The 25,915-nt window shown below is 45.5% G+C and overlaps 1 protein-coding gene across 1 annotated transcript in view; it reads left to right on the top strand.

The window, feature by feature from the left end:
- Positions 1 to 588: 588 nt before the first annotated feature.
- Positions 589 to 25,915, top strand: part of ANKRD33B (ankyrin repeat domain 33B) — a 112,486-nt gene continuing 87,159 nt past the window's right edge. Inside the window, exon 1 of the mRNA XM_074943195.1 lies at positions 589 to 1,011. Coding sequence (XP_074799296.1) covers positions 589 to 1,011 — 423 coding nt within the window. The remainder of the gene's footprint in view (positions 1,012 to 25,915) is intronic.

Below are 25,915 nucleotides of genomic sequence, written 5' to 3'. Positions count from 1 at the left end.
TCCTGCGCCCGGGCCGGGACAGCTCACTAACACCCCCGCCCGCCGCCGCGTGCACACCCGGGAGCTCCAGGATCGCGGGGCTTTCTGCCGAGATGGCTTAAAAGTGGAGAGAACCCCCCCCCCCCCCGGGTATTTGCATCGACACTGGTCCCCCCCCTCCGCCCCTACACGGGTTTGGGAGACCGGCGGGAGGGAGCCGGGCCGCTGCTCTCAGGCTGAATTGTGGGGGGCTGAGGAGGGCTCAGGGAGTGAGCGTGCGCGGCTCTGGCTGGGTGTGCTGTGCAGGGGGGGAGTGGGGCTCCGTGGCTCTATTAGGGGGTGGGGGTGGATCCGTGGGGGCCTCTCAGTAGGTGAGGGGGGTCTCTGTGGATGAGGTGTGGGGGGAGGGGTAGCTGTGTGGGTCTCACTGGGTGAGGGGACAGGTAGCTGGGGAAGTTTCAGTGGGTGAGTTGTGGGGGTCCCAGTGGGTGGGGGTATCTGTGGGGGTCTCAGTACATTGGGGTGCCCCCTTCCCTGTGTGGGGAGCAGGAACAGCAGCTGTGTCAGTGTCCCCCCAATCACCTCTCCCAACCCCCGGGTGCAGGGATCATGGTGCTGCTGTCTGGGGACGGGACAGGTGCCGGGGAGTTGCGTGGCCCTGGGGGGAGGCAGAAGGGGGAGCAGCAGCAGGTCTGGCCCAACGCAGGGGGGGAGAAGGAGGCGCGGGGCCCGGAGGGAGAGCAGCAGGAGCAGGTGGTGGCAGTGGCGGAGGAGGAGGAGGACTATGAGGAGTACGAGGATTTCTCCGAGCTGCCCGACACCTGCAGCATCGCCTCGGATGATTCCTTCTACCCACCTGGTGCCGAGGAGGACGAGGAGGAGAGCTGGTCCCTGGGGGAGTCAGATGTCAGCAGCCCCGAGCCGCTGAGCCTCTTCCGAGCCTGCTGCACCAACAACGCCGTGGTGCTGAGAGCGCTGATGCGCCAGGGGCCTGAGGAGGAGGAGGTGCGGGAGACCGATCGCAACAACCGGGTGAGCTAAGTGTGGCTGGGCTGCAGCCCACATCTCTCCTGCACCCTGCTGCCCCTCACTCAGTCCCCAGCCCCGCAGACAGCCCAAGACTTGCCCTACTACTGCCCCTGGGTACCACCCATTCACGCAGGTCCCCTCCCTGCCAGGTCTCACCCCCCTCGCTTCACCCACTCACAATCACACCAGAATTTCTCCACTTTCACATGCATCAGACCCCGCTGTCCATCCTGCTCAGCTTCCACCTTATACACACTCTCTGACCCCCTCCTCAGCTATCCCCCAGTCTCCTGCCTGACACAGTCTGAATGCAACCTGACCCTATGCAGATTTTATACCATGCTCATCTCTGTAGCATCTGAGCTATTCTTTTCCCAGGCTCTTTGCAGACTCAGGCAGACATCACTGCATTGTTCACACTCAGGTCACATTCTCAAGCTTTTCTTTGCACCCACAAGGGCTAGAGCCTTTAAAAAAAATAATAGCTGAAATTGTGATGTAATCACAACTCCAGGATTTGGGGGCTTTCCAGTGTAGACATATACTGTTTGAACCTTAATCTGATCCTGTACATCCCCTTTGGCCTCCATTCTATCAGCACTAATGCAACACTCCCAACACACAGCCAGACTCTGTCTCCTCAAATATGCCTTCCAAACCCCAACATGTACAACCAACACCCCTAAAATTCCCTTCATTATGCTTCCTAAACATACACACCACACTGATCTCTTTTGTCTTCTCCTGTCTTCCAACAATTCCCCAGATACCCAGTAATTTTGAAATACTTTTGTGTTTGGCTCCTGTATTCTTCATACATTCTTGCCTCCGCTCACACACTTTCCATATATCTCTAAAGCAAACCTTTTCCTGCCACGCTCCCGACTCTGCCATTTAAACACACCTGGCTATACCACACACCTGAATTCATCCTCTGTCTCCCCATACATACCCATGCTTCTATCACACATCCTAGCCCCCATGCCTGCCCCCACACCTGAGTCTTCTGTATGTTCTGTCCTCACACTCTGAAGCTTACTCAGCTTCTGTAACACCCAGACATGGACCACCCCATGTGAGCCTATACTTGCTTGCTTACTCAGAGTACATACACCGGAATATGCTGGAAGTAGAAAGTGAAGGCATGATGGTATCACTTGCTTTGTAGGGGTTTTAAGGAGAAGCAGGCATCCACATTCCTAGATGGGGTAGGGGCACAGACCAAGTAGTACCCTTATGCACAAGAATGAAGGGGAAAAAAGCATAGACCTTAACACACATACTGACTGACATAACTTTCTATCCCCCTTTGACAAATAGGGCTCCAATTAAAAGAGGAGAGGGATGGTGGTCAACTTTCCTTTCTAAAATAAATGGTTTACCCATGAAAGTTTGAAACACCAGGTAATTTCCCAAGCTCATCTTCTCAGTTTTGTTTTTAATTGGTTTCCTGTTCAAACAGATTTGTAGAAGGAATGACTTTATTACTACTTCTTTTTATTTGCCAGAAGTAAACCAGCTGCTCTCCTACCCCACCCCTGCCCCAGGATACTTTACATTTCTCATTATTGATCAAGGTTAATAATTTCCTCTTTCTCTCTCTCTTTACAATACGATTTATTTATACTAAAATATAAGCATTCTCTCAGCTCTGAAATGTCAAATAAGGTTTAATGAGTTTCTATGCTAAAAACTGAGCATCTAGGAGTATTTTTTTTCTGATTTCTTATACATATATATGTATTCTGGTTTTAACAGTTTTGATTGGTCAGGCACTTAGTTTGATTCATTGGTGGGACAGATTTCTTTCACTAAAGCAGAACAAAGGACTTGTAATTTTTCCCAGATAATATGTAATAGGCTCAGACCAGCTGCACAGTGAAGATTCACAGCAGTGACTCCCGAATTAAGATTGACAGTTCCAATTAAAAGCCCAATTTGACACTCACCACCTCATTTTTGCACACACAGAGAAAATCTCCCCAAATTTTTTTCAGCTTGAAATTGTCCATGGTTAGGAGATCAGATAGGATAATTTTGAAAGAAAGCCAGAGTATTACAGGCAACTGATTTTCAAGTTCTGATAAAATTAGTGGCTTTTCACTGTTTGACCTACTTTGACCTCAAGACTTGAAAATTGTTTTTACTTATTTATCCCAATTGAAAACTAAAGCAGGTTTAGTCTTTTGGAATTCACAAGTCTTTAGTCACATAGTTCCCCCCCGCCCCACGACCATTATAAACTCTCATGGAAGCCTATAGATTCAGGTTTCAGAGTAGCAGCGGTGTAAGTCTGTATTCGCAAAAAGAAAAGGAATACTTGTGGCACCTTAGAGACTAACAAATTTATTTGAGCATAAGCTTTTGCGAGCTACAGCTCACTTCATCGGATATCCAATGGAGTGAGTTGTAGCTCACGAAAGTTATGCTCAAATAAATTTGTTAGTCTCTAAGGTGCCACAAGTACTCCTTTTATAGATTCAGAGTTGTCAAACTTTGTTGCACTGTGACCCCCTTCTGACAACAAAAATTACTACACGACCCCAGGAGGTGGAACTGAACCATGAGCCCACCTGAGCTGCGCCTCTCTGGGTGGGAGGCCAAAGCCGAAGCCCCAGGGCTTCATCCCTGGGCATGGGGCCTGTAACCTGAGCCCCGCCACTCCGGGCTGAAGCCAAAGTCTGAGCCCAGGTGGTGGGGATCAGGCTTGGGCGCCAGCCAATCTAACGCCAGCCCTGGTGACCCCATTAAAATGGAGTTGTGACCCACTTTGGGGTCCTGACCCACAATTAGAGAACCGCTGCTATAGATATAAACTCTTTGGTATTGTAAACTCCATTAACTCTGTTTTGGAAGGGAGAGACTCTTGCACATGAGAAGAGGTTTAGTGGAGTGAGAGTTTTGAGCATCACAAGGGAAAGAGAGGGTCTGACTCCGGGACCAAGATGAGGCTATAGGTGAGCTCTGAAGCACATATTGCAGGAGACATTGCTACAGAGCTTATAATATCCTTTCTATGGAGTTTATACAGACAGTCCATCAACACATGTGGCATTTATAAACAGGTACTCATGGACAAAACTTGTTTTTAAACTTAACTCCCCAGTAAAGTGAAGGGTATAGCCAAGTTTATAAACTCCACTTGTGTTCATAGTTTCTAAGCACCTGTGACTGACAACTAGTTTCAAGGAGACCACACTATTTCACCAGAATAGTATTTGATTCCAGAACCATGCTTACTTGTGTTTCTTTGAACAGCATATATGTCTTTACTCTATAGGTATAGTTATACTGATAGAGTCCCTGTCAGAAGATAACAATCTAAAGTGTGTTTTTATTTTCATAATTTAAAAAAATACTTTCCTTAAATACACCAAGAAAAATCATAAACAAAACACCTTATTAAGATTCAGTTATGATTGTTACAACATATCAATTGCTTTGATTAAAATCCTCATTGGAATATTGTATTTATAAAAGAAAAACAGACCAATTTTTTTAAAGATGAGTTCTTAAATACACACTTGAGAGCATAAATGTGAGTACCTATTTTTCAAAATCTTGGCCTTAAAACAAAAGCAATTCTGAGTTAAGTTTAAATTTATGGAGAAACAAAAGTCTGAAAATTCTCAGTTAATGTCCACAAATAACCTTAATTCTTTCCCTTCCCTTCCCATGTCCTTGAATTCTGTGTTCCAGAGACAGTCTTATATCCCTCCACCACTCTTTTCACATATTTCCTATATGAGGCACATACTTTCCTGTGAGGGGGAACAAGAAAGGATTAAAGGACCAGTTAGTCATATTCACATCACCTGGGCAGTAATTAGGTAGTTACTTGGCAGACAGAGAAGGGGGGAATAAGGAAGAATCAGATGAGGACTCCGACACCTGGGCCTTATAAATAGGCTGAGTTCATGAGGGAAAGAAGCCACAAGGAGTAGACCAGATGGCTGCTTCCTATGAATGGCTGATGTGCCCGAGACCTCCACACTGCATCTGGATGCAAGCCTCCTAGCCTGGCTACGCAGGCTTGTGTTAGTGAGACTCGCACTAAAAATAGCAGATGTTGCTTTGAGGTTTTGGCTTGGGCTGAGCTCGGGCTCTCAAATCTGTCCTTCCTCTCCCCCGAGTCCTCTCCACCCTGTGCTACCATTAAGCTTGAAACCCTGTGCTCCAGCCCAAAGGGATTTGCACTAGCCAATTCTTGCAGCTGGTCTGCAAGAAGCACCGGAGATGAAAATGCCTGCAACATCACACACTGATACAAAGAGATGCACTGGTGGTGAGTGTGCATCCTTACACTTCTCCATAGCCTACCTAATAATCTATGAACTGTATGCTGTCTGGCTAGGAGCCACCTACCAAAGGTGCAGCCTTTTCTCAACTTTCTGCTGTGAGCCAGACTCAGCAGCATCCAGCCTGATAGCTATCAGATGCAGCCCAAATATGGTCCCACTCCCTTTCCACATTCCCACTGTAGCTGAGACAACAGTTTTGCAGTCATTGCCTGCACAAGTCCCCAAACATTCACCCACATCACCGTTCTACTATCCTCTTTATGCAGAGTACAAACAGCACCAAATAGTACTTATTTTTTCCTCCCTCCTGCTGAGCCTGAGACATAACCATTTAGAAATCCACTGTGACCCATTATAATGTACCAATGCTAGTTGAAGATCCCAGAGGACTTAGCCTCACTCACCAAAACTTCTAAACTCAGGTCTTCCATATAGTCGATGGCAAAACTCCTAATTGACTACAGTGGGACAAGGATTTCATGCAGAATGCCTTATATAGGTGGCAATTTGCATCATGTGGCTAATATACACTATAGAGGAGAATGGCGGGCTGTTGATCCTTAATTCTAAATTTCCAGACTTGCAAATATTTATTTTTTCATAAATTTAACTTAGAGCTTCTGGACTTTCAAGAATTTAGAACAACATCAAAACTTTAATATCCTAATAAGGTTTTTAGTAGAAATCTCTGATACACCTTTACAACCTTGTCTGTGTATCTCTTGTTCAGTTAGAAAAATTGATTTTAAAAAGTCTATGTAACTGAGTTGTTAAACATTTGATCTGGTCAGGGCAGAGCAACTTTCTTTAAAAAAAGGTGGCCTTGTTTCTAATACATATGGCAATTATCGTCCTAAAAGAGATATTTATAACTATGGCAGAAAATATATTAATTATTTGCTTGATAGTTCCATAACTTCCTTTTAGAGCTGAGCCTCTCCTCAAAACCTGGTGACAAAAACATGCTATTATTCCATCCTCCTCTCCAGTTCTTCACTTTTTTTACTCCATAGATCTCCCTTGCAGTTCTGTCGAGTGCAGAAACCACTAGACGCAACACATGCAATTAAGACATTATTTATTATTTTCATAGGTGTAACACTGAATTTTGAGGATATCATGTTTATGATCATATTTTACCTCATTATGTTAGAATGTGTGAAGATAAAATATTTTACATGTCCCTGCCTGTGAGGTCTTGTTTTCTTCCCCTCAGAGTTCTCGCATGTATCAACAGAATATTTTGCTTTTCTCCATACAAGAGACCATGTATAAGTACACTTAGAATGTGTCACAGAAACTCTCCTTAGAATGCACCATTGACCAGCCTTATTCTATGCTGACTTTGCTTTTTCAGGGGTGAATGGCTTAAGGTTCTGTGAAACAGATCATATTTTGCTGGCCTTTGTCTGTCTGTCTTTCTAGAGGCAGAATTTTGAAGGCATTTGTTGTTCACCATTAGCTAAGCTCCTATTGAGTTACCTTCTCATTAGTTGCTTGCTGCTAAGTATCTGCTAATAAAGATATACACTGGGGAGGGGCACAGACACACCAAAAACCCATAGTTATTTATTAGTCAGCAAACAAAAAGAGGTTAGGATCAGAGTTGTGTGAATAACTGATTTTTTTGGTTTGCTGGTCAAAAAAAATGAAAAAAAAATCATTTTGAGTTAACCCCAAATAAATTTTTTTTGATGAAACAAAAATGCTGAAAAAAAATTTGATGACAAATTGTTTCATTTTTGAGGATTTTTTTAACCTTTTTAAAAACTAAGATTGAGGTAATTTAGCGAATTGATGCACAGATTTGCAAAACGTTTTGGTTGCCTGAATGTCTCTTTTTTTTTTGGTCAAACAAAAGTGTTATCCAAAAAATTTCACCCAGCTTGAGTTAGGATCACATCAGCCTGGGAACTCAGGGTCTCCAAAAAGCATGTCATAGAAATGTGGGTTGGTGCCAACCATTGACATAAGTAGGGTGAAGTTGCGGGGGAAGGACTTTCTAGGGGATAAATTCTGTTGGAGAGATCCACAGTCACATAAATATTAAGCGGAAATGCTTTTGTGCCTGCAATGTGGATCTGGTTGTGGCTACACAAAGGGTTTTCAGACTGTCATTGCCCAAGTAGTCTCCCCATTGGACCAATAGGTAGTTTCATACCTGAGGCTACAGTCAAACATGTCATTGCACAGTATGCCTTGCTTTGGCCAGCAAACGTAGTGACAGCTCTTTTAGCAAGGCCCCAGAGTGTTCTGTGATTCTATGCCGCTACAGAATTTGTCTTTGCCAAAGATTTCTGTTCCAGAATTTGTGCTTTTAAAAAAAAAATTGTTTCTAGTGTTGTGAAGATTGAAATTATGAATAAAACGTAAACCAATGCAGTCTTCCTGAACCTTCAGACTGCCTGGAAAAACAACTTGGATGTGAACTGCCAAAAATCATTGTTGCCAACCTCAGTAGTTTAAAAATAATGAATCAGACCCACAAAAATAGAGAGATTGGCTCAAGAAGATTTTTAAAAAGATTAAATCATATTTAATGTTGCTTGCTGACTCTTGCAAATTTTCAGTAACGTGTAGTGCCCCCTCTCCACCTGGTTACCTCCTTTAATGCCAATCTGCTTACAGGTTTTGATGGACAGGTCTGGGTTCTTTTGGATCCCGCCACCCACTCAGAGGGGTGAATCTTCTTTCTTTTTTTCCTATGAAATTATTTGGCGGTGCCTCCACCCCCCTCGTTCCCTCCTGGCAGGGTCACCAGGGCAGCTTGGGTGGAAAATTCTAACTACAGAGTAATCCCCACTTACTTGCCAGATAGTTGGAGTCTTCCAAGAAATAACACAAACACATAAAAATATATTCAACACAATAGTTATATTAAACAGGAGACAAATACAACATAACAGGGTAAAACATTATTTTTGGGTCACCGGTGCCCACACTGCAAATACTTGTGACTTGATGTAGCAAATGTAAAAATAGTGCCCCGTTGGTACTCATACTTGGCTGGGGCCCTTGATGACCTATAACCACAAAATTCTTCTCTGCAGTGGTTTAGCAATGTGGCTGACGGGGTTCAATACAGCCCAAAGGACTCACAAGTGGGAGAAGGTGGTAAATCCCTCCACAGATGTAATATGCAGCAGGTTATAAAATCCTCAAACCCTTACTCCCTGGCTTGAGGACACAGTTCAGGGAGTAGGGGGTCCCCAAAACAAATTCCCTAACTAACTAACTAAAAGATGGTGCACTCACAAACTCCATGAATGATCCTCAGGTTTGAAGATGACTCTAGACTCCTCAGTCACTGCAGAGGGGCTGATCTCTGCTGGCAGGGATCCTCCTCATGCAGGAATCAGGCTGCGTCGGTCCCAGGATTTCCCCTCACCACAAGGGGGTGTAGGGCTCAAGGTGTAGGTTATACAACTACACTAACATCCAAACTGTAGCCTCCTAGCCCAGCCTCCAGTCACACGCTCGGCAGGCAGCTTCTCTGGACTAGCAGCCAGAGCAGAGCTGACCCTGTGGTGACTGGTCTCCCCTAGGGAGCTGGAGGGTGAACTCAGCCTGGCTGGGAAGTTTCCCAGAAAACGCTACAAATTGGGAATCATCAGTGGGGAAGGAAAAGCCCAGCTGAGGGATCTGCTGTCAGGTCCCTAGAGGCCAGTTCTCAGGGGGAACCCTGCATGCAGGCCTGGGACTCACCAGCTCCCCACACAGCCAGTCCTTCCCTTTCCCTCGCTGGCTCCAGACTGACTACAAAATGGCTTCTCCCTGGGAGGGCCTTTCACTCCGTATTGGTTGCTGTGCGGACTCTGAGCCTGCCTTGGCTCCCCCTCCCTACCAGGGACAGTGTGCCTCTCCCTGAGCTGCCCGCAGACAGAGTCCCAGGAATCAATGTAATCTCCTTGGGGGTTACACATGATTTTGGCCTTTGCTGCAGGCAGCTCTTACTGGAGGCACTGCACAAATACACAGTAAGAGTTTTCCCAAAGAGCCTACAATCTAGTGAAAAGCATGGTGGTGAGTTTGTGATATGGAAGCTGGAAATTATAGAAAGGATACAAAATAGGGTTGCCAATTTTGGTTGGACATATTCCTGGAGATTTAATCACATGCATTATCTTTAATTCCTGGGGACTCCAGGCCAATCCTGGAGGTTGGCAACCCTAATACCAAACCTCCATCAGACATGAATAACTTTTAGTCTCAGCTGAACTGGGCAGGATTCAGTTTAGTGACAGGTGCTCTATTACCAACACCTTGAGGCATCCAAGTTCACATAACTAATGCTACACTTTTGAGAATCAGATTTGCTATCTGGCAAGATAAGTTTATTAAAAGAAGTTCTGACCTTTTCTCAGTTTACACAGGCAGGGCCTTCTACTCTCTGGACATGGGCAAAATCTCTCCCACACCGCTCTCAGTCCTGGTCTACAGTACTGCATTAGGTCAACGTAAGACATCTTACATCGACCTGATTATGTCAGTGCACACACAACAGCCTTGCTCCCACCTGTGACATTCTCCTCAGGTGTTATCGAGACTGGTGACCTGCTAGGTCACTCCAATCCTTGATTCTGGGGAGCCAGCCTTACCCTACTCTGCTGTGAGAACCCCCACTCCTGGGCTGTTCATGCACAGCCTCTGGCATGTAAGCTGCTCCTTGGATTGTGCAACCAAATGACACTAGCCAATATCTCTGGTCCCAGACACAACGCTAGGAACCTCTGTCTTGCAGTGTCCAGTTATGCCCGCTGGATGCTGCAAGCTTATATGAGTCCGTCAGTTTAACAAAGAAATTGATATGTACCAGGCTTGTTATCCCAAAGGGAGTCTCTGACATGCTTCAAATCAAATGCACTGCTTCAGGTAGAATAAACAAACAGATTGATTAACTACAAAGATAGATTTTAAGTGATATAAGTCCAAGCTTAACAAGTCAGATTTGGTCAAATGAAATAAAAGCAAAATGCATTCTAACCTGATCTTAACACTTTCAGTGCCCTTACAAACTTAGATGACTCTCACCACAGGCTGGCTGGTTGCCCTTCAGCCAGGTTCTGCCCTTTGATCATCGCTTCAGTCGCCTGGTAGTGATGGCTGTAGATGGAGGTGGAAGAGAGAGGAAGAGCATGGCAAACATCTCTCCCTTTTATCATGTTCTTTCTTCCCTCTTGGCTTTGCCCCTGCCCTTCAGAGTCAGGTGAGCATTACCTCATCACAGTCCCTAACTGACCAAAAGAAGGGGGGTGATTCATTCAAGAGTCCAACAGATCCTTTGTTGTTGCCTAGCCAGTGTCTTTTGTTCCTGTGAGGCTGGGCTGGATTTGTTCCATACATGCCCTGATGAGGTGTGAACTGCCCCTCTGCTCTGTGAGAGTTTTTGCCTGGGCTTGCTTTAAGCCATGAGGACACATTCTCAGCCTCATAACTATATACATGAAATTACAACCTGTAACATTACTATAACAACAATGCTCAGTGCATCATGAGCCTTCTGAAGACACCCGACATGACAAACTTTGCATTAGATACCACACAATTAAATTATAAGGATGAACATGGGGGTGCTGGGTGTTCCCCCGAGGTACAGAACGTCACAGTGCCCTACTATACTGACATGATAACCCCACCTCCACGAGAGGTTTATGTTGGTGTAGTTAGGGCGACGCAGTGTCCGTGTAGATACTGCGTTACTTGCATCTATTGGCTATAATTCTTGCCGGGCTACTGCCCGTTGCTGCTCCAAGCCAGACTGCCAGCCAGTTCCCTGCTCCCCCCCCGGGATGAGGCAGCTGCACTGGGCTTCTCGGCTCCACCCTCCCATTTGGGAATGGGGCAACTGACCAGACGCTGGGAGCTGATCTCCCTGCTGGGAGACCATGTGCCCTCCCAGGGACTCAGCTCCCCACTGGGAGCTTCCAGTGGCGAATTAAAGATTTTGCTGCCCCTAGGCCCTGAAATAATTGCTGCCATGCCCCCCCTGCCCCAGCTCACCTCCGCCTCCACCCCTCCTCCCCTGAGCGCGCCGCCAGGTCCTGCTTCTCCCCACTCCCTGCCAGTGCTTGTGCGTGAAACAGCTTCGCGAAGGAGGGGGAAGAGGGGGGAATGCACCGAGCTCAGGAGAGGAGGCGGGGCTGGGGTGGGGATTTGGGAAAGGGGACCAATAGGGGCAGGGAGGGGGCAGGGAATGGGGGCTGGGAAGGGATGGAGTTGGGGCGGGGCCAGGGGAAGCAGCATCTGGCTGCTATTATAAATTTGCCGCCCCTGCAAATTTGCTGCCCTAGGCCTAGGCCTTGTCGGCCTAGGCGTTAATACGCCGCTAGGAGCTCCATGGTTGGAGTCTGGCTGGCTGCCACGCTCCTGACAGAGAGCTGAGAAGGGCGGCAGGGGAGGAGGCACATTACCAGCTGGGAGGGGAGAGCCGAGAAGCCCATTGTGGCTGCCCTGTTCCCAGCAGGGAGCGGGGAGCTGAGAAGCCAGGGGAAAGGGATGTGGGGTGGGGGGGGACAGCCGGGCTCCTGCTGCGGAGCTGTGCACGAAGCTGAGAGCTCTGGCTCTCAGCCACCCACGCTGCTCCTCTGAAGTCAGTGGAAGCACTCCTGGTGAGGACATGTCCCACCAACAGAAGAAGGGCAGCGTGGACATCAACCACTGCAGTAATTACTGTGGTGGCTGTAAGTCAACCTAATATAGGTTGACTTAAGTTTATAGTGTTAGACATACCCTCAGTGTCAAACACATTCTAAGTCTACCGTACCTTATCTAAAAGAAACAGCTCCCATTAACCAAATACCAATAATAAATACATAGCAGTAAAGTTAATTTTTGAACAATATCCACATTCACCTCTAAATACATTTTGCAATATAAATTCATTCTGAACCTATAGTAAAGAACAGAATTATTAGACACATAGATAAACACAATTTGTTGGGAAGAGTCAACATGGTTTATGTAATGGGAAATCATGCCTCACCAATCTACTAGGATTCTTTGAGGAGGTCAACAAGTAATTGGATAAGGATGATCGAGTGGATAAAGTGTACTTAGATTTTCAGGAAGTCTGTGACAAGGTCCCTCACCAAAGGCTCATAAGCAAAGTAAGCTGTCATGGGATAAGAGGGAAGGTCCTCTCATGGATCAGTAACTGGTTACAAGATAGGAAACAAAGGGTAGGAATAAATGGTCAGTTTTCAGAATGGAAAGAGGCAAATAGTGGTGTCCACCCTGGGTCTATACTGGGACCAGTACTGTTCAACATATTCATAAGTGATCTGAAAAAGAGGGTAAACAGTGAGGTGCCAAATTTGCAGATGATTCGAAACTATTCAAGATAGTTAAGTCCAAAGCAGACGGCGAAGAGTTGCAGGGGGGTTGCAAGGCTATTTTAGGGGAGTCATGGTATTGCCACCCTTACTTCTGCACTGCCTTCAGAGCTGGGCAGCCAGAGAGCGGCAGCTGTTGGCCAGGTGCCCAGGTCTGAAGGCAGTGCTCAGCCAGAAGCAGCACAGAAGTAAGGGTAGCAATACCATACCATGCCACCTTTACTTCTGCGCTGCTGCCTTCAGAGCTAGGTGGCCACACAGAGACTGGCAGCTGCTGACTGATGGCCCAGTTCTGCAGGCAGCAGCGCAGAAGTAAGAGCGGCAGTACCATATCGTGCCATCCTTACTTCTGCACTGCAGCTGGCAGCGGCTCTGCCTTCAGAGCTGGGCTCCCAGCCAGAAGCCACTGCTCTTATATACATATATATCTGTTTTTTTGCACTCCTACCATGGGTCATCAATACGATTTGAACCCATAATCTCCACATTTACAACACAGACCTCTTCCAAGTTTGTTAAAAGGTGAGGACGCTGAGGGGAAAGCTTGCTGTTATCTTCTGAGTGTACCAGCCCATGCATGGTGACGCAACATACACATTGCTAGTGGATTACACTAATATTGTGTGACAGCCTTTGAATGCTGAGTATCAGGATTTTTGGTTTCCATTCCTGGCTCTGGGAGCAGATTGTGGTCTAGGAGGTACATATGGCATAGCCAAATGTAGTGCCACCCCTGTTTGAGTTTCCTGTGGGGACTAAACCTGGGTCTTGTGGAAACAAAAACATGAGCTTCTTACTGCCTTTAGCATGAGGGAACCTTTTCTCTGCTTGCTAGGAGTCAGCTCTCTACTCTCCCTGCCACAGGCAACACAAGCACGCCCCTTTCAGCCCATGTGGGCTCCGTAGTCCTTCATGCAGACTAGCGATGCATGAGGGACAATGGTTCTCCGAGCATCCTCTGGACCCTGAGTTCTCTGAGTATCCCCCTGTAGTGCCCAGCCATATCCACTGGACAATCACACAATTACCAGGCCTGCTGTTCCCAAATGAACAATACATCACCGTTTACTAACCACACCTTAGAGTATAGCTTTACTTAATACACAGCGCTTAGATTTGTTTATAGACAAAACAAGTAGATGTTTATTCAACAAAGACTAGAGATTCAGATAATAGCAAATAGGATTAATGGAAATAAAGGGAACATCTAAAACAAATCATAACATGCATTCTAGGGCCTAAACTCAACTAACAAAATGCTCTTTTGTCTAATAAGACCCCCAAGTCTTCAGAGCATTTTTCAGCCAGGATGGGCTTAAAACCCTTCTTTCATGAAATCAAGCCCCTTGGCAACTTGAATCCCCAGTTATCCTTCATGAAGGGGAGACATCTGTTCCCCAGATACAAGTTCGTTGTCTTTACTCCTAAACAGGAGTTTAGGAGTTGTTGGGGTTTTTTTTCTCTGTTGGTTTTTTTTCCCTGCAAGCCCCTCAAACTATTGATTAGCATTTCACTCAGATTGTGAATGGGCATCCATTGTGAACCATACAATACTCAATTTGCATATGATCGGCCAGAGAGAGAGAAGCATATGGCCTGACAGGAATATCATAGAATCATAGAAGATTAGGGTTGGAAGAGACCTCTGGAGGTCATCTAGTCCAACCCCCTGCTCAAAGCAGGACCAACCCCAACTAACTCATCCCAGCCATGGCTTTATCAAGCCTGACCTTAAAAACCTCTAATGATGGAGATTCCACCACTTCCCTAGGTAACCCAGTCCAGTACTTCACCATCTCCTAGTGAAATAGGTTTTCCTAATATCCAATCTAGACCTCCCCGACTGCAACTTGAGACCATTGCTTCTTGTTCGGTCATCTGCCACCACTGAGAACAGCCTATCTCTAACCTCTTTGGAACCCCTCTTCAGGTAGTTGAAGGCCCCCTAATAATTTTCGTTGCCCTCCGCTGGACTCTGTCCAATTTGTCCACATCCTTTCTGTAGTGGGGGACCCAAAACTGGATGCAGTACTCCAGATGTGGCCTCACCAGTGCCGAATAGAGGTGAATAATTACTTCCCTCGATCTGCTGGCAGTGCTCCTACTAATGCAGCCCAATATGGCATTGGCCTTCTTGGCAACAAGGGCACACTGTTGACTCATACCCAGCTTCTCCTCCACTGTAATCCCCAGGTCCTTTTCTGCAGAACTGCCGCTTAGCCAGTCGGTCCCCAGCCTGTAGCAGAGCTGGGATTCTTCCATTCTAAGTGCAGAACTCTGCACTTGTCCTTGTTGAACCTCATCAGATTTCTTTTGGCCCAATCCTCCAATTTGTCTAGGTCACTCTGGACCCTATCCCTACCCTCCAGCATATTTACCTCTACCCCCATCTTAGTGTCATCACGAACTTGCTGAGGATACAATCCATCCCATCATCCAGATCATTAATGAAGGTGTTGAACAAAACCGGCCTCAGGACCGACCCTTGGAGCACTCCGTTTGATATATGGCTCACCTTTTGGTGACCTGCCCTAACTCACAGACCTAGAGAACATAATGGTTGGTATACATACCTAGCTTCTCACATATTTTCCTTACATACATCTCACAATGATTATGATGACCTGTGTGACATAGGCTTTCTGTAGAGACCTTATATGACATTCAGTGGTGAACTAATATGGAGATCCCAAACCCAGGGGACCCCTGTAACCCTCATGCATCCCTGTGCCAGTGGGGCACAAAGAGGTCCCTGGGTCACGCAGTCATTGAAATCATAGAATCATAGAATATCAGGGTTGGAAGGGACCTCAGGAGGTCATCTAGTCCAACTCCTTGCAAAAAGCAGGACCAATCCCCAACTAAATCATCCCAGCCAGGGCTTTGTCAAGCCTGACCTTAAAAACTTCTAAGGAAGGGGATTCCACCACCTCCCTAGGTAACGCATTCCAGTGTTTCACCACCCTCCTAGTGAAAAAGTTTTTCCTAATATCCAACCTAAATCTCCCCCACTGCAACTTGAGACCATTACTCCTTGTCCTGTCATCTGCTATCACTGAGAATAGTCTAGATCCATCCTCTTTGGATCCACCTTTCAGGTAGTTAAAAGCAGCTATCAAATCCCCCCTCATTCTTCTCTTCCGTAGACTAAACAATCCCAGTTCCCTCAGCCTCTCCTCATAACTCATGTGTTCCAGTCCCCTAATCGTTTTTGTTGCCCTTCGCTGGACTCTCTCCAATTTATCCACATCCTTCTTGTAGTGTGGGGCCCAAAACTGGACACAGTACTCCAGATGAGGCCTCACCAATGTTGAATAGAGGGGAACGATCACGTCCCTCGATCTGCTGGCAATGCCCCTACTTATACATCCCAAAATGCCATTGACCTTCTTGGCAACAAGGGCACACTGTTGACTCATATCCAGTTTCTCGTCCACTGTCACCCCTAGGTCCTTCTCTGCAGAACTGCTGCCTAGCCATTCAGTCCCTAGTCTGTAGTGGTGCATTGGATTCTTCTGTCCTAAGTGCAGGACTCTGCACTTGTCCTTGTTGAACCTCATTAGATTTCTTTTGGACCAATCCTCCAATTTGTCCAGGTCCCTCTGTATCCTATCCCTACCCTCCAGCCTATCTACCACTCCTCCCAGTTTAGTGTCATCTACAAACTTGCTGAGGGTGCAATCCACACCATCCTCCAGATCATTAATGAAGATATTGAACAAAATTGGCCCCAGGACCGATCCTTGGGGCACTCCGCTAGATACTGGCTGCCAACTAGACTTGGAGCCATTGATCACTACCCGTTGAGCCCGACAATCTAGCCAACTTTCTACCCACCTTGTAGTGCATCCATCCAGCCCATACTTCTTTAACTTGCTGACAAGAATACTGTGGGAGACCGTGTCAAAAGCTTTGCTAAAGTTGAGGAATAACACGTCCACTGCTTTCCCTTCATCCACAGAACCAGTTATCTCATCATAGAAGGCAATTAGATTAGTCAGGCATGACTTTCCCTTGGTGAATCCATGCTGACTGTTCCTGATTACTTTCCTCTCGTCTAAGTGCTTCAGAATTGATTCCTTGAGGACATGCTCCATGATTTCTCCGGGGACTGAGGTGAGGCTGACTGGCCTGTAGTTCCCAGGATCCTCCTTCTTCCCTTTTTTAAAGATTGGCACTACATTAGCCTTTTTCCAGTCTTCCGGGACTTCTCCCGATCGCCATGAGTTTTCAAAGATAATGGCCAATGGCTCTGCAATCACATCCGCCAATTCCTTTAGCACTCTCGGATGCAACGCATCCGGCCCCATGGACTTGTGCACGTCCAGTTTTTCTAAATAGTTCCGAACCACTTCTTCCTTCACAGAGGGCTGGCCACCTCCTCCCCATGCTGTGCTGCCCAGTGCAGTAGTCTGGGAGCTGACCTTGTTCATGAAGACAGAGGCAAAAAAAGCACTGAGTACATTAGCTTTTTCCACATCCTCTGTCACTAGGTTGCCTCCCTCATTCAGTAAGGAGCCCACCCATTCCTCGGCTTTCTTCTTATTGCTAACATACCTGAAGAAACCCTTCTTGTTACTCTTAACATCCCTCGCTAGCTGCAACTCCAGGTGTGATTTAGCCTTCCTGATTTCATGCCTACATGCCTGAGCAATATTTATATAATCATCCCTGGTCATTTGTCCAATCTTCCACTTCTTGTCAGCCTCTTTTTTGTGTTTAAGATCAGCGAGGATTTCACTATTAAGCCAAGCTGGTCGCCTGCATTATTTACTATTCTTTCTACACATCGGGATGGTTTGTCCCTGTAACCTCAATAAGGATTCTTTAAAATACAGCCAGCTCTCCTGGACTCCTTTCCCCCTCATATTATTCTCCCAGGGGATCTTGCCCATCAGTTCCCTGAGGGAGTCAAAGTCTGCTTTTCTGAAGTCCAGGATCTGTATTCTGCTGCTTTCCTTTCTTCCTTGTGTCAGGATGCTGAACTCAACCATCTCATGGTCATTGCCTCCCAGGTTCCCATCCACTTTTGCTTCCCCTACTAATTCTTCCTGGTTTGTGAGCAGCAGGTCAAGAAGAGCTCCGCCCCTAGTTGGTTCCTCCAGCACTTGCACCAGGAAATTGTCCCCTACAGTTTCCAAAAACTTCCTGGGTTGTCTGTGCACTGCTGTATTGCTCTCCCAGCAGATATCAGGATGATTGAAGTCGCCCATGAGAACCAGGGCCTGCGATCTAGTAGCTTCTATGAGTTGCCGGAAGAAAGCCTCGTCCACCTCATCCCCCTGGTCCGGTGGTCTATAGCAGACTCCCACCACGACATCACCCTTGTTGCTCACGCTTCTAAACTTAATCCAGAGACTCTCAGGTTTTTCTGCAGTTTCATACTTGAGCTCTGAGCAGTCATACTGCTCCCTTACATACAGTGCAACTCCCCCACCTTTTCTGGCCTCCCTGTCCTTCCTGAACAGTTTATACCCATCCATGACAGTACTCCAGTCATGCGAGTTATCCCACCAAGTCTCTGTTATTCCAATCACATCATAATTCCCTGACTTTGCCAGGACCTCCAGTTCTCCCTGCTTGTTTCCCAGGCTTCGTGCATTTGTATATAGGCACTTGAGATAACCCGCTGATCGCTCCTCGTTCTCAGTATGAGGCAGGAGCCCTCCCCTCTCACATGCTCCTGCTCATGCTTCCTCCCGGGATCCCGCTTCCCCACTTACCTCAGGGCTTTGGTCTCCTTCCCCCGGTGAACCTAGTTAAAGCCCTCCTCACTAGGTTAGCCAGCCTGCTCGCGAAGATGCTCTTCCCTCTCTTCATTATGTGGAGCCCGTCTCTGCCTAGCACTCCTCCTTCTTGGAACACCATCCCATGGTCGAAGAATCCAAAGCCTTCTCTCTGACACCACCTGCGTAGCCATTTATTGACTTCCACGATTCGACGATCCCTACCCCGGCCTTTTCCTTCCACGGGGAGGATGGACGAGAACACCACTTGTGCCTCATACTCCTTTATCCTCCTTCCCAGAGCCATGTAGTCCGCAGTGATCCACTCAAGGTCATTCTTGGCAGTATTATTGGTGCCCACGTGGAAAAGGAGGAGGGGTAGCGATCCGAGGGCTTGATGAGTCTCGGCAGACTCTCCGTCACATCGCGAATCTTAGCCCATCAGTTCCCTGAGGTTGTCAAAGTCTGCTTTTCTGAAGTCCAGGGTCCGTATTCTGCTGCTCTCCTTTCTTCCCTGTGTCAGGATCCTGAACTCAGCCATCTCATGGTCACTGCCTCCCACGTTCCCATCCACTTTTGCTTCCCCTACTAATTCTTCCCGGTTTGTGAGCAGCAGGTCAAGAAAAGCTCCCCCCCAGTTGGTTCCTCCAGAATCAATGGAATCTCTATTCTAAGACTTTGTCTCCATGAGAGGGCAGCATGTAGCTTTTAATGAAACCAAGCAGAGGGCAGTCAGCCAGCTTCATTGAAATGTTTTGGAGGCTGCTGCATGGAACAAGGGTTCCATGGGATTCTTCCACTTGTACATAACTTTTTATGCAAGTTCCACACATCTTTTGCTTTGCATGCAATAACTTTTTGCAATGGAGAGCCAGTAAATGATAGGTATAATGACTTTATCATGTTCCCTCATCTCTTCTCTCAAGTAAACAATTGCTCCCTTTTCAACCTCTTCATAAGGAAATCTTCAAGTGCCTCCAATCATTTTCATTATCCATCTGAACTCTTCTGCCACATATTTTTTGCAATAGGCTGGCCAGAGCTGCGCAGGATATTCCAGGTGAAAGTGTGATTTATATAATGCCATTATATTTTCTGTATTATTTTCTATCCCATTTTTTATCTGTCTTCACTATTTGTTTGCTATCTTGACCTCTGTTGCATGTAGGTTATCACAGAACTGTCTAGATCCATAGATTCAAAGGCCAGAAGGGACCAGTGTGATTGTCTAGTCTGACCCCAGGTATAACACAGACCATAAAATTTCACACAGTCCACAAAGATGCCTAGGTCTTTTTCTTGAGTGGTTACAGTTGATTTAGAACCAAACAATCTTTATGAGTAGTTCAGACTATTCCTTTTAATGTACCCCATTACCTTGTATTTTTCAACACTGAATTTCATCTGCTACTGAGCCAGCCAGTCACCTAACTTGGAGGTGAGGCAGTCCTTGGAGTGCAGCAGGAATTAGGAACAATGAGTTAGGAGTCCTGCAAAGGCCACATTCTGGCATGGGCTTGTTTATAGACCATGTAGTAGGGGGCATGGCATCCTAAATAAGTTGTGCTGTGGAGATCTGATTTATTTTGGAATGTAAAAAGGATGAGGGGGGAAGACCAAGGTAAAGAAAAGAAAGGTTTGTGGGGACATACACGAGTACAAAAGAGGGAAACGAGGGAGGGATTAATGTAAGAGACAAGGAAGATAGATTGTTGTGAAGTCAAGGAAGGGAGAACTGAAAGCAGGGAGAAGTTGGGAAGGCAAAGTAGAACACAGCGAAGAGAGAAAGGAAGAAAATAAGAAAATGTACAGAAGATAAAAGTGAGAGAGACAAAGAAATAGAATGAAATAAAGTAGGGCTATCAATTAATCACAGTTAACTCATGTGATTAAGTCAAAAAAATTAATCACGATTAAAAAAATTAATCTTTAATTGCAGTTTTAAGTCACACTGTTAATCAATAGACTACCAATTGAAATTTATTAAATATTTTTGAATGTTTTTCTACATTTTCAAATATATTGATTTCAATTACAACACAGAATACAAAGTATACACTGCTAACTTTATATTATTATTTTTGATTACTAATATTTGCACTATAAAAGTTATAAACAAAAGAAATAGTTATTTTTTCAGTTCACCTGATACAAGTACTGTAGTGCAATCTCTTTATCATGAAAATGCAACTTACAAATGTAGATTTTTTTGGTTACATAACTGCACTCAAAAACAAATCAATGCAAAACTGTAGAGCCTACAAGTCCACTCAGTCCTACTTCTTGTTCAGCCAATCGCTAAGACAAACAAGTTTGTTTACATTTACAGGAGATAATGCTGCCCACTTCTTATTTACATCACCAGAAAATGAGAACAGGTGTTCACATGGGACTTTTGTAGCCGGCATTGCAAGGTATTTATGTGCAAGAAATGCTAACCATTCGTATGCCCTTTCATGCTTCCGCCACCATTCTAGAGGACATGCTTCTATGCTGATGACCCTCGTTAAAAAAAAGCATTAATTAACTTTGTGACCAAACTCCTTGGGGGGAGAATTGTATGTCTCCGGCTCTGTTTTACTCACATTCTGCAATATATTTCATGTTATAGTAGTCTCAGATGACTCAGCACACGTTCATTTTAAGAATACTTTTGCTGCAGATTTGATAAAACGCAAAGCAGATATCAATGTGAGATTTCTAAAGATAGCTACAGCACTCAACCCAAGGTTTCAGAATCTGAATGCCTCCAAAATCTGAGAGGGATGAGGTGTGGTGGATGGTTTCAGAAGTCTTAAAAGAGCAAAACTGCGATGGAGAAACTACAGAACCCGAACCACCAAATAAGAAAATAAATCTTCTGCTGGTGTCATCTGACTCAGAGGATGAAAATGAACATGTGTCGGTCCGCATGGCTTTAGGTCGTTATCGAGCAGAACCTGTCATCAGCATGGAAGCATGTCCTCTGGAACGGTGGATGAAACATGAAGGGACATATGAATCTTTAGGACATCTGGCATGTAAATATCTTGCGGAGCCGGCTGCAACAGGGCCATGAGAACGCCTATTCTCACTTTCAGGTGACGTTGAAAACAAGAAGCAGGCAGCATTATCTCCTGCAAATGTAAACAAACTTGTTTGTCTGACCGATTGGCTGAACAAGAAATAGGACTGAGTGGGCTTGTAGGCTCTAAAGTTTTACATTGTTTTATTTTTGAATGCAGTTTTTTTTGTACATAATTCTACATTTTAAAGTTCAACTTTCATGATAAAGCGATTGCACTGCAGTACTTGTATTAGGTGAACTGAAAAATACTATTTCTTTTCTTTTTACAATGCAAATATTTATAATAAAAATAAATATAAAGTGAGCAGTGTACACTTTGTATTCTGTGTTGTAATTGAAATCAATATATTTGAAAATGTAGAAAACATCCACAAATATTTAAATAAATGTTATTCTATTATTGCTTAATCGTGTGATTAATTGCGCAATTAATTTTTTTAATTGCTTGACAGCCCTAAAACAAAGGAAACCAAGGAGAGGACAAAGAAAAAAGATTAAGAATATGGAATTTGAGCATTTCTCCAAATGGGTATTTTGTATCAAGTCAGCTACTTGGTCTTATGGGGCTTTTTGTCAAGCCTAGGAATGATCGGGGTACAGTCAAGCACAGATTGACTCCTCACCTAATAAGATATGGTTACATTTAAAATCAAATGAAATTATAACAAGGTTGGTGGTCAGAGAGATTTGTTATCAATGATTCTAAGGACAGGACTAAAAAGAAAGCTATTTGTAATGTAATCTGCTTTTAATGTAGTCATGAAATATAATGTCAATATGCCTTATTGCATTTCCAGGAGGCTGTTTGAGGTTAGCTTTGCAATGCTGTTTTCAAGCTGTAGTTCTACTAATGAATTATGGCACCAGCTGTGCTCCTTACCCCTCCTTAAACCCATTACGAAATATAAGTTTATATTCTTGGCACAGGGCTCTGGTGGAATTACTGCCTCAAGAAACTGCACTCGTGTCCTCTCTCACTTAAAGACTCTTCCTCTTGGTATTTCATTGAGATAGAAAATTGTGGTTAAAAAAATCCAGATTTAGAAAAAATTTTTGTGGTGCGTTGAAAACTGTGTTAAAATTACACACCATAACTAAGTTTTAAGAGGTTTCGTGGTCCTGCTTGAAGGCTAGGGGGCTCTGTAGGGAAGCGAGCAATTTGTGTCTTTGACTTCAGCAATTGGTCTGCAAAGAGCCAGCCTGCAGCAAGGTGGGTTGAATTGTGCTTTTCTGCCTTAGGTAGCAGTCTGCTTTCTCTCTCTCTCTCTCTCTCTCTCTCTCTAATTGGTTGGGGGTGTGTTAGATTTCTGGATTCTAAGAGATAAAGTTGTTTTATGTTGCAGTCTTACAGGAAGAATATCAATGTTTTTTTTTTTCTGTGTGTATATGCCATGAACATAACACTTTTAATTTTATTTAATGTTTGATGTTTTAAAAGGCATAGTTCAAAGTCATTTGTTTAGAGACTTGATTCATGTCTACTTATGTCTATTAACACTGTATAACTTCTAACATTGGAGTCAGATGCCAGAACAGGATTAGAGAAAAAATGGGAGGATTAGAGCGTTTTAAGAGTGATGGAGTGACTTGAGAAAAAAACATGAAGAGCATAAATTTCCTTAGGGCATGGCTACACTTGCAGTTGTAGAATGCTTTGAGTTAAACCCAGCCTTTGTAGAGCGCAGTAGGGAAAGCACTGCAGTCTGTCCACACTCACAGCTTCAAGCGCACTGGCGTGGCCACATTTGTGGCACTTGCAGTGGCATTGGGAGTAGTGCATTATGGGCAGCTATCCCAGCATGCAAGTGGCTGCAACGTCCTTTTCAAATGGGGGGTGGGGTGGGGTGGAGTTTGAAGGGAGTGTGTTGTGTGTGTGTGTGTGGAAGAGAGAGAGTGGGTTTTTGGGGGGCTGAGAGCATGTTAGCATGCTGTCTTGTAAATTCAGACAGCAGCAGACCCCCCCCCCACGCCTCTCTCTCTCACACACAGCATTCCACACTAATGGTTGCTTTGTCTCGGAGCAGATAAGCAGCTGGCTGTCAGAAACGGAGCTTTCAAAGGGCATTTCCGCATTCCTACAGCCGCTTCCAAACAATGACAAGAGTGGCCACTTGACTTAAGGGGATTATGGGACGTTTCCAGAGGCTGATCAGAGTGCAGTAAAGCAACACCTCGTTCACACTGGCGCCGTGGCATTCCAGCAAGGGTGCAGCAAACGTTATTCCACTTGCCGAGGTGGAGTACCAGCAGCGCTGTAGCCGCGGAGTCAGAGCGCTCTACGTGCCTTGCCAGTGTGGACGGGTAGTGAGCTAGTGCACCCAGGGCTCCTTTATTGCACTGTAACTCGCAGGTGTAGCCAAGCCCTTAGTAAAGTCATATTCCATTCCTGCTAGAGTGGAGATAGAAAAGGAAGATGACTTTGCCAGCCTCATGCCCTAGCACAGGGGTCGGCAACCTTTCAGAAGTGGTGTGCCAAGTCTTCATTTATTCACTCTAATTTAAGGTTTCGCGTGCCAGTAATACATTTTAACATTTTTAGAAGGCCTCTTTCTATAAGTCTATAATATATAACTAAACTATTGTTGTATGTAAAGTAAATAAGGTTTTAAAAATGTTTAAGAAGCTTCATTTAAAATTAAATTAAAATGTAGATCTTATCAGTTTAGTGTGATCCTTGCCCTTGCTTTTCCTTGCTGAGTTTTCCAATGTCTGGTACATATTTGGATACTTTAAGCTGCACACAGGCTTCTGAGTGATGAGTTGTTAACCGGCTCTGAGAGGGACAGAAGACAGATTTCATGTGTGAAAATACCTGTTCACACAAGTATGTGGATCCAAATGCTGAAAGCATTGCAAACGCCATTTTCTTCAAACAGTTAAATTTCACTGGCAGGGATGTCCAGCAGGTCAGAATAGAGGCCCCATGATCTCTCTCGGTAGCTTCAAGTGCACGCCGCAGATCTCCAAACTTTGATGCCCACAATTTTGAGCTTTTTAACTGAATGAGCTGCATTTCAAAATTTTCAACATCCATCCATTGAAATACAGACAAATCCAAGTCGCTTTCGTTGAACTTTTCAGGTTTAATTAGAAAAGAAAGCATTGGGTCAATTCTCTGGAAATCTTGAAATCTGTCAGAAAATTCTGATTCCAGTTCTTGCATGTACATTCTAATCTCAACATTAAATGCAGTGCGCTGTTCCACGTGGCATGATAGTGATACAAGCAGCAAATCGGGACTCAAAAATATCCCAGTACAGTGGCGCTGGAACAATTTTTAAGGTGGGGGTGCTGAGCTGCACCCTCTCTTGCCCCTGTCTGCACCCCTCACTGCCTCAGGCTGGGGCCAGTGGGCCACAGCTGGGGGTGGCTGCAGAGCCCTGGGCTGGCAGCTGGGACCCCAGGCTGGCAGCAGAGCCCCCTGGACCGGTGGCTAGGACCCGGGGCTGGCAGCAGGACCGGCGGCCGAAACCCCGGCTGGCAGGGGGCTGGCGACCGGTACCCCAGGCCAGCAGCGGAGCCCCCGGGACTAGTGGCCAGAACCCGGGCAGTGTGAGTGCCACTGAAAATCAGCTTGCATGCTGCCTTTGGCCCGTGTGTCATAGGTTGCCTACCCCTGCCCTAGCATTAGGGTTCCAAACTACCATGCAGCAGACCTACACTTTTTACTCCAGGCTGGCCTCACAGGAGGGGAGAATTTGAGAGGCACCCTGGGATAGGGAAGAGAAAAGTATTATTCCTGCCATTCAGTGGTGTTCCTTTGAGACAGCTAGGCTCTGTCTCCATGAGGAAATACTAGTTTTCAAATCCATCCGTCATCCCCCTTAACATTTCTCTGAATTTAAACATTGTGGGACCTGGAAGATCACAATGCAAAGTGACCTTAAAGCTGCCCCCTAAAGGGGCAGTTGAGGATACTCCCAGCATGGGGGAATCCTGAGATAGTGTAAAGTTGGCATAGCTCAGTACTTGGATGTTTCCAGGCTGCCTGGGAGTGGGAAGGAAATGTGGCAGGCACTGAAGAAGGTGGAGCTGGAGTGTGATGTGCTTCACTCATCCTTGGATGGCAGAAGTCTCTAAGGGGTTATGCTACTTGGCATAAATTTGGCCCCTGGCCAGGCCCAGGATCAGCAGAGACACAAGGGTGAGAGAGCCACATTTGCCTCTCCCCATCACCCTTTCACTGAATTGGTGCCAGCACAGATGGGAATTGAGTCCTGTCAATTGGAATAGATAGATGAAGACAAACTTGTCCAGCACTTCATTTCAGAAAGCATTCTTGCAGCAAATTAGAAGAACCTTTTGGGGATAAGTCCTGGACCAGCTGCTGCTTTCCAGGGTGTTTCCCTGGCAGGCACCCCATAAGGCAGAGTGATCCTAGTACAATTTGTTACAAATATTCTGTGATCTCCCATATCTTTTCTGTGCTGTGCAGTCTGGTATCTTCACTGGCAAAGGAGAGCCTCAGAAGTGCAAAGTTTG

The sequence above is a fragment of the Natator depressus genome, chromosome 2, assembly GCF_965152275.1.
Source record: "Natator depressus isolate rNatDep1 chromosome 2, rNatDep2.hap1, whole genome shotgun sequence".
In the NCBI taxonomy this organism is placed as follows: domain Eukaryota; kingdom Metazoa; phylum Chordata; order Testudines; family Cheloniidae; genus Natator; species Natator depressus.
Note: the sequence above shows the minus strand (reverse complement) of the source record. Positions and strands in the feature narration are given on the sequence as shown.